The sequence below is a fragment of the Hyperolius riggenbachi genome, chromosome 2 (genome assembly GCF_040937935.1).
Source record: "Hyperolius riggenbachi isolate aHypRig1 chromosome 2, aHypRig1.pri, whole genome shotgun sequence".
Taxonomy (NCBI): Eukaryota; Metazoa; Chordata; class Amphibia; order Anura; family Hyperoliidae; genus Hyperolius; species Hyperolius riggenbachi.
In genome coordinates, this window is record NC_090647.1 from 143834033 (window position 1) to 143846887 (window position 12855).

Here is a 12855-nt window from a genome sequence, read left to right on the forward strand (position 1 = left end):
CCACCAGATCCTGAGTAGGGTGGCGCTAGTGCACATGCAGGCCATGCTAAGGGGGTTCTAGCACTGGAACAGGCTGACGTAAGATGACTGGGGAAGCTTTTTTGGGATCCAGAGGCTTCCTTCTCCTGAGGTATCAGTTTATTTCCCTTTTTTTTTTTTTTTTTTTTTCCTTTTTTTTTGTCACAGGTTTAATACATATAACAGCGCTTTAATTTGGAAAGTGGTGGTGTTACATAAAAATTGTCCTCATGTGAAATGCAATGTTATCTTCTGTTTTAGATTACCAAGAGAGCCTTGTTCCCAGGAGACTCAGAAATTGATCAACTTTTCCGAATCTTTCGTACACTGGGAACGCCTGACGAAACCTCTTGGCCCGGGGTAACCTCAATGCCGGATTATAAACCCTCCTTCCCTAAATGGGCTCGGCAAGATTTCAGTAAGGTTGTTCCACCTCTGGATGGAGATGGTAGAGACCTTTTGGCTGTAAGTTCTGACTCTGTTATGTAGTTCTACAAACTGGCCTTTTTTCCCATGCAAATGCTCTGGGGGGCAGGCAGGCTCTGAGGGGTACCTTGAAGGGATCCTGAGCTCTCTATGAAATTGCAATATGGATTTACCTGGGGCTTCCTCCAGCCCACCGTGAAATTGCAATATGGATTTACCTGGGGCTTCCTCCAGCCCACCGTAGCCCGCAATGTCCCGGTGTCGTCCTGGCTCCTCTCGCCCGTGCGCGTCTGCACGCTATGCGTCATCACACCGGCCAGCGTGAGGCATGTGCGGTTATTTGAGACTGATCCGCGCAGGACTCTCGCATCATCCGGGGTGATGACTCGTACCATGCACTGCAGGGAGGTGCACGGGTGACTTTAGGCTGGGGCAGCCAGCGGGACCGAGAAGGGAGCCAGGAGGATGCTGGGGGACCTTGCGGGTTATAGTGGGCTGGAGGAAGCCCCAGGTAAGTGCGTATTGCGATTTTAGGGAGAGCTCAGGTCCCCTTTTTTTTTTTTTTTTTTTTTTTTTTTGGTCATTATGCTGTTGCTTGTATTTTAGAGCAGAGAGGAAGTTTTGAATTCAGGTCCGCTTTAATGTTGTACTTGCGGTATCATAGAGGGTTGAGTTGATTGAAACTTTTCCCACTGTCTGCAATATCTAATGTCAGGTGTTCACTCTGCTGCTCCTCCTTCAAGAATGTCTCATGTAATCTCTACATCAATCAATAGATTTTTTTTTTTTTTTTTTTAACTGTGGGAAAAAAAATTTTGATAGTGAAAAAAACTCCTTAGGAGTGCATACCTGGAGGTCGCTCTGTACTGCGCCTGCGCGATCGGCGCAGTACAGAGCGACCTCCAGGTCGATCTGACGTCATCGCCGGGGACCGGGTTGGAGCTCCGGCGAACGGCTGCGGGCAGAGCTGCGGCGAAGAAGGTCCTAGGAGCTTGAGGCTGGAGGAAGCCCCCGGTAAGTACCACTCATTTTAATAGATTTGCCCTGATGACTCCTTTAGGGCTGGTTCAGACGGACGGTCAGAGGCGTTGCGTTCGTTGGCGTCGCGGTGGTGATGCGTTCGAGCTTTCAGCAGCGTTCGCGTTGCGTTCGGATGCGGTCGCGTTTTTTCTTCCCCTAGGGGGACATTACCCATCGCGGTTAACCGCCCCTGGAAGCTACATGTAGCTTCCAGAGGCTCCTTGAACGCCAGGGAAAATCGGGACCCGAACGCCGCGTTCGTGTAAACGCGCGTAAAAGCTTGGTACAAACGCTCCCATTCACTTGAATGGGAGCGTTTAACGCCAAGCCCTGAACACTGGTGGTAAACGCTGCACAAGCGTCCGTCTGAACCAGCCCTTAACCACTTAAGGACTGCAGTCATAAACCCCTTAAAGAGAATCTGTATTGTTAAAATCGCACAAAAGTAAACATACCAGTGCGTTAGGGGACATCTCCTATTACCCTCTGTCACAATTTCGCCGCTCCTCGCCGCATTAAAAGTGGTTAAAAACAGTTTTAAAAAGTTTGTTTATAAACAAACAAAATGGCCACCAAAACAGGAAGTAGGTTGATGCACAGTATGTCCACACATAGAAAATACATCCATACACAAGCAGGCTGTATACACCCTTCCTTTTGAATATCAAGAGATCATTTGTGTGTTTCTTTCCCCCTGCATCTCTCATGCACTGAAGTTTCAGGCTGCTCGTTTCTTCCTGCAAACAGCTTTGCCTTTGTCTGTAATTCCTCAGTATTTGAAAGCCCAGCCAGCTCAGAGGACGATTTATCCAGCTTGTAAAAGATAAGAGAGAAGAGAGAAGCTGCTCTAATCTAAATAACACACAGGCAGTGTGCATAGAGGGGCCTGGAAGGGGGAGATCATAGCAGAACCACAACACTGAAGAACTTGGCAGCCTTCCAGACACAGGCCGACAAGTCTGACAGGGGAAAGATACATTGATTTATTACAGAGACTGTGATAGTAGAAAGTGCTGCAGTAAGCCAAAACACATTAGAATAGCTTTTGGAACTTGTAGGATGATAAAAAACAGGATGCAATTTTTGTTAGTCTCTTTAAGGACCAGAGCCTTTTTTTCCATTCAGACCACTGCAGCTTTAACGGTTTATTGCTCGCTCATACAACCTACCACCTAAATGAATTTTACCTCCTTTTCTTGTCACTAATACAGCTTTCTTTTGGTGCTATTTGATTGCTGCTGTGAGTTTTACTTTTTATTATATTTATCAAAAAAGACATGAATTTTGTCAAAAAAATGACTTTTTTTACTTTCTGTGCTGACATTTTTCAAATAAAGTAAAATTTCCTATACATTTGAGCGCAAAAGTTATTCTGCTACATGTCTTTGATAAAAAAAAACATTCAGTGTATATTGGTTTGGGTAAAAGTTATAGCGTTTACAAACTATGGTGCAAAAAGTGAATTTTCGCATTTTGAAGCATCTCTGACTTTTTTGAGCACCTGTCATGTTTCATGAGGTGCTAAAATTCCAGGATAGTATAAATACCCCCCAAATGACCCCATTTTGGAAAGAAGACATCCCAAAGTATTCACTGAGAGGCATGGTGAGTTCATAGAAGATTTTTTTTGTCACAAGTTAGCGGAAAATGACACTTTGTGACAAAAAAAAGGGAAAAAAAAGTTTCCATTTCTTCTAACTTGCGACAAAAAAAAAAATGAAATCTACCACGGACTCACTATGCTCCTCTCTGAATACCTTGAAGTGTCTACTTTCCAAAATGGGGTCATTTGTGGGGTGTGTTTACTGTCCTGGCATTTTGGGGGGTGCTAAATTGTAAGCACCCCTGTAAAGCCTAAAGGTGCTCATTGGACTTAGGGCCCCTTAGCGCAGTTAGGCTGCAAAAAAGTGCCACACACGTGGTATTGCTGTACTCAGGAGAAGTAATATAATGTGTTCTGGGGTGTATTTTTACACATACCCATGCTGAGTGGGAGAAATATCTCTGTAAATGACAATTTTTTGATTTCTTTTACACACAATTGTCCATTTACAGAGATATTTATACCACCCAGCATGGGTATGTGTAAAAATACACCCCAAAACACATTATACTACTTCTCCTGAGTACGGCGATACCACATGTGTGGCACTTTTTTGCACCCTAACTGCGCTAAGGGGCCCAAAGTCCAATGAGTACCTTTAGGATTTCAAAGGTCATTTTGCGACATTTGGTTTCAAGACTACTCCTCACGGTTTAGGGCCCCTAAAATGCCAGGGCAGTATAGGAACCCCACAAAAGACCCCATTTTAGAAAGAAGACACCCCAAGGTATTCTGTTAGGAGTATGGTGAGTTCATAGAAGATTTTATTTTTTGTCACAAGTAAGCGGAAATTGATTTTAATTTTTTTTTTTTTTTTCACAAAGTGTCATTTTCCGCTAACTTGTGACAAAAAATAAAATCTTCTATGAACTCACCATACTCCTAACGGAATACCTTGGGGTGTCTTCTTTCTAAAATGGGGTCATTTGTGGGGTTCCTATACTGCCCTGGCATTTTAGGGGCCCTAAACCGTGAGGAGTAGTCTTGAAACCCAATATCGCAAAATGACCTGTGAAATCCTAAAGGTACTCATTGGACTTTGGGCCCCTTAGCGCAGTTAGGGTGCAAAAAAGTGCCACACATGTGGTATCGCCGTACTCAGGAGAAGTAGTATAATGTGTTTTGGGGTGTATTTTTTACACATACCCATGCTGGGTGGGAGAAATCTCTGTAAGGGCCCTTTTCCACTAGCAATCGCTAGCGTTCACGCTGAACGCTAGCGATTGCTGAATCGCAATTACCGGCGATTCCCCGACGTTCACCGCCGCGATTTTGCTATGCTATGCATTGCATAGCAAAATCGCGGCAATTATCGCTCCGCCGCGCGTTTGCGTTCCCGACAAAAGCGAATCGCGGTAGTGGAAATGACCTACCGCGATTCCTATGTTAAAAAGCAAACCGTAGCGATTGTAAAATCGCTAGCGGTTTGCGGTTTTGCGATTCAGCCAGCGCAAACGCGCTGGTGGAAAAGGGCCCTTAATGACAATCTTTTTATTTTTTTATTTTTTTTTATTTTTTTTTACACACAAATCAAAAGATTGTCATTTACAGAGATTTCTCCCACCCAGCATGGGTATGTGTAAAAAATACACCCCAAAACACATTATACTACTTCTCCTGAGTAGGGAAATACCACATGTGTGGCACTTTTTTGCAACCTAGGTGCGCTAAGGGGCCTAACGTCCTATTCACAGGTCATTTTGAGGCATTTGGATTCTAGACTACTCCTCACGGTTTAGGGCCCCTAAAATGCCAGGGCAGTATAGGTACCCCACAAGTGACCCCATTTTAGAAAGAAGACACCCCAAGGTATTCTGTTAGGAGTATGGTGAGTTCATAGAATTTTTTTTTTTTTTTTTTTTTTTTTGTCACAAGTTAGTGGAAATTGACACTTTGTGAAAAAAAAACCCAATACAAATCAATTTCCGCTAACTTGTGACAAAAAATAAAATCTTCTATGAACTCGTCATACACCTAACAGAATACCTTGGGGTGTCTTCTTTCTAAAATGGGGTCACTTGTGGGGTTCCTATACTGCCCTGGCATTGTAGGGGCCCTAAACCGTGAGTAGTCTTGAACCCAAATGTCGTAAAATGACCTGTGAAATCCTAAAGGTGCTCATTGGACTTTGGGCCCCTTAGAGCAGTTAGGCTGCAAAAAAGTTCCCCACATGTGGTACTGCCGTGCTCAGAAGAAGTAGTATGTGTTTTGTGGTGTATTTTTACATATACCCATGCTGGGTGGGAGAAATATCTCTGTAAATAACATATATTAGATTTTTTTTTACACACAATTGTCCATTTACAGAGAGATTTCTCCCACCCAGCATGGGTATGTGTAAAAATACACCACAAAACACATTATACTACTTCTCCTGAGTATGGCGATACCACATGTGTGACACTTTTTTTGCAGCCTGGGTGCGCTAAGGGGCCCAACGTCCTAATCGCAGGTCATTTTGAGGCATTTGTTTTCTAGACTACTCCTCACGGTTTAGGGACCCTAAAATGCCAGGGCAGTATAAGAACGCCACAAGTGACCCCATTTTAGAAAGAAGACACCCCAAGGTATTCCGTTAGGTGTATGGTGAGTTCATAGAAGATCTTATTTTTTTGTCACAAGTTAGTGAAAAATGAAGCTTTGTGAAAAAACAAAAATCAATTTCAGCTAACTTTTGACAAAAAATAAAATCTTCTATGAACGCTTCATACACCTAACAGAATACCTTGTGGTGTCTTTTTTCTAAAAAGGGGTCTCTTGTGGAGTTCCTATACTGCCCTGGCATTTTACGGGCCCTAAACCGTGAGTAGTCTGGAAACCAAATGTCTCAAAATGACTGTTCAGGGGTATAAGCATCTGCAAATTTTGATGGCAGGTGGTGTATGAGGGGGCGAATTTTGTGGAACCGGTCATGAGCAGGGTGGCCTCTTACATGACAGATTGTATTGGGCCTGATCCGATGGATAGGAGTGCTGGGGGGTGACAGGAGGTGATTGATGGGTGTCTCGGGGTGGTTAGAGGGGAAAATAGATGCAATCAATGCACTGGGGAGGTGATCGGAAGGGGGTCTGAGGGGGATCTGAGGGTTTGGCCGAGTGATCAGGAGCCCACACGGGGCAAATTAGAGCCTGAATTGATGGGTAGGTGTGTTAGGGGGTGACAGGAGGTGATTGATGGGTGTCTCAAGGTGTGATTAGTGGGGGGAATAGATGCAAGCAATGCACTGGCGAGGTGATCAGGGCTGGGGTCTGAGGGTGTGGGCGGGTGATTGGGTGCCCTAGGGGCAGATAAGGGTCTAATCTGATGGGTAGCAGTGACAGGGGCTGATTGATGGGTGATCAGTGGGTGATTAGATGGCAGAACAGATGTAAACAATGCACTTTGGAGGTGATCTGAGGGTAGGTCTGGGGCAATCTGATGGTGTGGGTGGGTGATCAGATTGCCCGCAAGGGGCAGGTTAGGGGCTGATTGATGGGTGGCAGTGACAGGTAGTGATTGATGGGTGTTAGTGACAGGGGGTGATTGATAGGTGATCAGTGGGTTATTACAGGGAAGAACGGATGTAAATAATGCACTGGTGAATTGATAAGGGGGGGTCTGAGGGCAATCTGAGCGTGTGGGGCGGGTGATTGGGTGCCAGCAAGGGGCAGATTAGGGTCTAATTTTATGGGTAACAGTGACAGGTGGTGATTGATGGGTGATTGATGGGTAATTAGTGGGAGTTTAGAGTAGAGAACAGATGTAAACACTGCACTTGGGAGGTGATCTGATGTCGGATCTGCGGGCGATCTATTGGTGTGGGTGGGTGATCAGATTGCCCGCAAGGGGCAGGTTAGGGGCTGATTGATGGGTGGCAGTGACAGGGGGTGATTGATGGGTGATTGACAGGTGATCAGGGGGGATAGATGCATACAGTACACAGGGGGGGGGGGGTCTGGGGAGAATCTGAGGGGTGGGGGGTGATCAGGAGTACCCAGGGGGCAGTTTAGGGACTAAAAAAAAATAGCGTTGACAGATGGTGACAGGAAGTGATTGATGGGTGATTAGGGGGGTCATTGTGTGCAAACAGTGGTCTGGGGGGTGGGCAGGGGGGGGTCTGAGGGGTGCTGTGGGTGATCAGGGGGCAGATCAGTGTGTTTGGGTGCAGACTAGGGTGGCTGCAGCCTGCCCTGGTGGTCCCTCAGACACTGGGACCACCAGGGCAGGAGGCAGCCTGTATAATACACTTTGTAAACATTACAAAGCGTATTATACGCTTCCTATCCGGCGATCGTCGGGTTAACCCGCCGGCCAATCGGAAGCGCCGGCGGGTTAACCCGACGTCGCGGGTGGGCGGAGCCTATTGCCGGCGGATGCGCGCGCATCCCAGCGCGCGATCCCCGGCAAAACAGTGCCCCAGGACCTGACGCCATTCTGCGTTACGTGGTCCTGGGGCTGCCACTTTGCCGCCGCCAATATGAAGTAGGCGGTCGGCAAGTGGTTAATTCAAGTGAGTACTTTTAATTATAGACTCACTCTAGTAATTTTTGTTTATCTCTGCTAGGAATGGATCAGATCAGGTTTGCTGAGGAATTGCTCTCCCAGTGTGGGGCAAAGAAAGCGATCTGTCGGGAAAATGCTTGGCTTACATCAGGCATGTCCAAAGTCTAGCCCGACGGGCAAATGCAGCCCACCAAGCCTAAGCTCTCTGCAGTTGTTAATTTCATGTGGCCTACAGGCCGTAGCTGCAGTGCCACATGCAGGAGCCACCTTATGTTGCTGCTCAGCCTCACCCTTTGCTCATCTGTAGATTATCAACCACCACTGTAGCAGTAGCCACAGATTAGCAGCTGCCACTGTGCCAGCAGCAGTATGCCCACATACCGAAAGGAACATGCTAACTGCACACGGTATATGGGTTATTACCTGTGGAAATGTCCCAGGCATAGTGTACCTAATGGCAATCAGCAAAAAATTGTTTAATTCTACTAGTTTGGCCCTCAAACATTCTCAAGAATGACGATTTGGCCTAAAAAGTTTGGCCACTCCTGGCATACATGTGTGTGAATTGGACAGTTATTCCAGTTGAAACACTGCTGCCACTACTGTCAAACGCCTGTTTTGAGGGACGCTGTAAGCCATGCACGATGGGTGATGTAAATAAAGCACAGTATTGTAGTAGTATTTGTATTTTCTGACCTGTCCTGTTTTGTCTATTTTCTTCCTTCCAGCAAATGCTCCAGTATGATTCCAACAAACGGATCTCTGCCAAGACTGCCCTATCGCACCCTTTCTTCCGTGATGTCAGCAGACCTACTCCACATCTCAATTAATCCCTTCACCTAGAAAACACAAGCTGCACCAGCGGATGGGTAATGACAACGGCTGGTAGTAAGCCAGCTTATAAAGTGGAACTCAATGTCTTTCAAGTATGATGCAGTGCCAATTATACCCTGCTATTTATTATCCGTGCCACAGTGCCTGTCTGCCATTGGAAGGACCCATTTTTACACAGAAGCCTGTCAAGACATTTTAGACTGTTCATTTCTCACCTGTTTTGGATGTTTCCAAATATTTCACTTGTTTGCGTTGGAGCAATACAGACTTTTTACTGTTCATAAACCTTTCATGTTTTTAAATCCAAGCTTTTGACCCCATATATTTTTGTAAAAGGACCAGTAACAGAGCTGTAGCATAAGTTTTTTTTTTTTTTTATTAATGTGCTAATGAGTCTCCATCCTACATATATGCTGACTGACAAAACTGTTTTATGTATAATCTCTGCTGATGTCCCTGTTTGGGGTGTAGCCAGATACTGAATGCATTCAGTTGTCATTCTGTATTTGGTCTTTATAGGATGCTGATGTCTTTACTATTCTGCGGACAAGCACCACATATCCTAAGCTGGGATAAATGTGGTTGAGCAAGTGAAGGGCACCTCTGTAGTGTTGCAGAAAGTCACGGCTGGATCTTTGTGTTTGTAAATAGATGTCTCTTCTGGTATCCACGTTATTTTTCATGTTGTGTGTGTAAAATTCTAAGTTCATCTACAGTTGTTTATAGAAACTCTGTTTAAATAAATTGTGCAGGGCCTGGATCTGCACAACAGAGGAATCCCAAGATATGTTATTCTATTGTAATGTTTGCTGCATCTGAAACCTTAAATCAGATGCAATATGAATTCAGTTTTGAATCTGTAGATCTGAGAGTGTTTCACTTAAGAAGGTGCACATTTGTGAAGTTCTGGAACTCTGCAGTATGTGAGGTGTGCTTCCCTACAGGAATGGACTACACTGCTTAAGAAGCCTTTTAAAGGGTCACTATTGCATCCATCTCCTCATGGGGGATTCTGAGGCATTACTTTATTCTTTACAAAAGCATTCCCTGTAATGATCTATATTCTACAAAAATTCTGGTCGGTTTCTCTACTTGTTAGTACACTGTTTTGGCAGTTGGACTGAGCAACTGCTATATAGTAAAGGCTTTTGTAAATACCCGAGAACCCCACATGAAAAGATAGACTAGTCCAAAACCTGTCAGATCTGACAGATTTTAACTAAGGTAACTACAGTCAGTGGCAAAAAAGACAAAGCTGTTTGATCTTATAGCTACTTTTCAAGGATTCTCCTGCTGGCTGGCAATACTGACTGTCTGAAATGTTATTTGCTTCACCTTGGTGGCATTTACCTGCAGTAGGTTTTTTGGGTATGACATGGATGTGCTTGTTGGAGCAGGAAGTGGCTTGGTTATGATTGATATTGCACAGTGCATGGTGCAGTACTAGAAAGGGTAAGTGGTTTAGTTTTTGTCATTTTGATGATATTCTCTATTTTTCCGCAGAGTTGTAATTGCACCTGATCATTCTGTAGTAAACAGTAATATCGTCATGTGGTGGTAGGGTGAACAATATTATTGTATTCCCTCTCCAGCTTTGTCCCTTGAAGTGCTGCATCCCCATCTCCCCCCTTGTGTCTTGCAGTTTTTGTGCACAGAATTACATTACAGAGCCTCAGATCAATGCATATGTGGAAACAGGCCTTAAAGGGAACCTGAAGCGAAGTAAAAATGTTTAAAATAAACACATGATGTAGCTGCAAATGAATATTGCATACTAACCTCGCCATCAGTTCCTCTCAGAAGCTCACCATTTTCTTCTTACAGTGATCCCTTCAAGTTCTGACAATATTTTGTCAGAACTGAAATATACCAGTTGCTGTCAGTTATATATCAGTAGCTGTCAGTTACAACTGAATGTGCAAGGTAATGTCTGTTTACCTATGGCTCAAGTGGATGATATTAGTTTAACAGTGTGCTGACCAGGAAGCTATTATGGGGTAATGGCCATTTTTAAAATGGAGGACGGAAAATTTTATTGATCAGTGGACAAATGGGACGCAGGAGAGGAAAAAAAGATTGAGTAGACTACACAGGAGGTAAGTATGACCTGTGTATAGTTATTTTAACTTTTTATTTTCAGTTCAGGTTCTCTTTAAAGGAAACCATAGCAGACCTCAAAAGTTTTATACATAGCTGGGGCTTCCTCCAGCCCCATGCTCACAGATCGCTCCCACGCCGCTGTCCTCAGTCTTCTCCCTCTTCGGTAACGGGTCCCGTAACTTCAGCCAGTCAGCGCAAAAAAAAATGTGCCCTCTGCGTATCTCTCCGGCAGGTTGGGAGCAATCCGTGCACATGAGGCTGGAGGAAGCCCCAGGTATGTATAAAACTTATAATTGTCAGCTCTGGTACACTTCAAAGATTTATATAGCAAGGTTTGTCCCTACTTTAGCTTCCTCTTTAGCTTAATTCTGCTACAAAATGACAGGTTATTCTTAAAATGTTGAGTCGTACATGCTAAGAGAGCCAGTCAGAGCTTGTAATTGCCCCCCTTCGTTACTCTAAAGCCTGGTACATCCATTCAACTTTGGCCAATCACTGACCAATTTTACCTCCTCCCATGTAGTATGAGAGCATACCTGCACAAATTTGTTTATAGTACAGTAGAATCCATTTTTAGTAAACTCCAAGGGACCATGAAAAATAGCTTACTATATCAGAATTGGCCATACAATGTATATTTATACAGACGCATTTGCTGGGACCTGAGGACTGAGTTTACTATATTAGAGTTTGAGATTTTACTGTACTCTATATCTGTTGGCAGTCATACTACATGGATGTGGTAAGATTGGTCATTTGCCAATCATAATTGAAAGTGTCCCAGGTTTTACCATGACCAGTAGTGACTCGGGCTGAGGATCCAACATTTAGGACTGCAGAGCTGGATCAGTTTTCTGACCTTGCATAGATTCTAAGCACTTTCTTTTGGTTCTCAGTGTATGATGTTGTTTGCCAGAAATTCTGCTTTCCTTTAAAAAATGCCACAACATATCTTTCCTACAAATATTTTTTTGTTGTTGTAATTTTAATGTAAATAAAATAAAATCCCTATATTTCTGTCAAATCAGCAGCCAGTTATGATTTTGCCAAGAAGTCCCAAATATCGTTGCTTTGCATCTCTAGCATCAGAACACTGCAGGATGTATTTTATAATTGCAGCCATGCTTATTTAGCATTTTCTGGTAGGAACTTTTTGTAATGGCCGGTGTGCTAAAATCTTTGTGCTGAAAGCATTTGGCTTCAAGGAAATGGCTTAAACAAGAGTGGAAACTCCCTTTCACTACAGGCTTTTGTTTTGTATACTTAGGAGCTGAGGGCAGAACGTGTTATGAGCATGAAGTCAGCCAGTTCATATGGAAGCAGTGTCCTAACTGACAGAGGGGCGTGGTGCTAGTTATCTGCTGGCTAATTAAGCATAGCAAAAAAGGGGCAAACACAATGCTTTTGTAAGTAAGCTTATGCAGTTGTAATATAGTCATTAATGCTCTTGCATAAGAGCACAATTGGTGACTGGTTATTTTCAGAGCAAGCTAAGTCTGCACCTTGTAATATATGGAAATATTTTATGTAATTCTTTTTAATGTAGGTTATGCTTTTAGTGTGCATTTGTGTGTCAAGTCAGTTTAATTAAAATATTTTAATGAAATACATTTTTTTTTTCTACCTCATTTTGTGTGTTTTTATTCAATTTTGAAACCCTTACTGAAAGTTCTTTATAAAATGTACATTTATGCATTTTCAGTACTCATTAAAGGACAACTGAAGTGAGAATGTGAATATAAAAAAAAAATAATCAAACTGGCACTGCTGCTTTTTTTTGCCTATAGAGTGTGATTCCCTGTTGTCAGCCAACAGTGCACTGCCATTTTTATTAGCGGATTGAAGTGTGATCCCTGCCTTAATCCCCACTACCTAATGTGTTGCTGGTGGCTGGTAACTGTGGGAAAGCCGCACATCCAGGGAGATAGATATAGATATATAGATGAGATAGATAGATAGAGATATATAGCGATATAGATATATAGATATAAAGGTATATAGATATAGATATGTATGTGTGAACCTTTTGGAACTATATGGATTTCTGCATAAATTGGTCATAAAATGTGATCTGATCTTCATCTAAGTCACAACAATAGACAATCACAGTCTGCTTAACCACTTCACAACTGAGGGGTTTTACCCTTTGAGCACCAGAGCAATTTTCACCTTTCAGCGCTCCTTCCATTCATTCGTCTATAACTTTATCATTACTTATCACAATGAAATGAACTATATCTTGTTTTTTTTCGCCACCAATTAGGCTTTCTCTAAGTGGGACATTATGCCAAGAATTATTTTATTCTAAATGTGTTTTTAATGGGAAAATAGGAAAAAATTCATTATTTTTCAGTTTTCGGCCATTATAGTTT

The 12855-nt window shown here is 43.3% G+C and overlaps 1 protein-coding gene across 1 annotated transcript in view; it reads left to right on the forward strand.

The window, feature by feature from the left end:
- CDK2 (cyclin dependent kinase 2) overlaps positions 1–12091 on the forward strand; it is a 30363-nt gene extending 18272 nt beyond the window's left edge. Inside the window, exons 6-7 of the mRNA XM_068267598.1 lie at positions 280–483; positions 8278–12091. Coding sequence (XP_068123699.1) covers positions 280–483; positions 8278–8379 — 306 coding nt within the window. The 3' untranslated portion in view covers positions 8380–12091. The remainder of the gene's footprint in view (positions 1–279; positions 484–8277) is intronic.
- Positions 12092–12855: the final 764 nt, after the last annotated feature.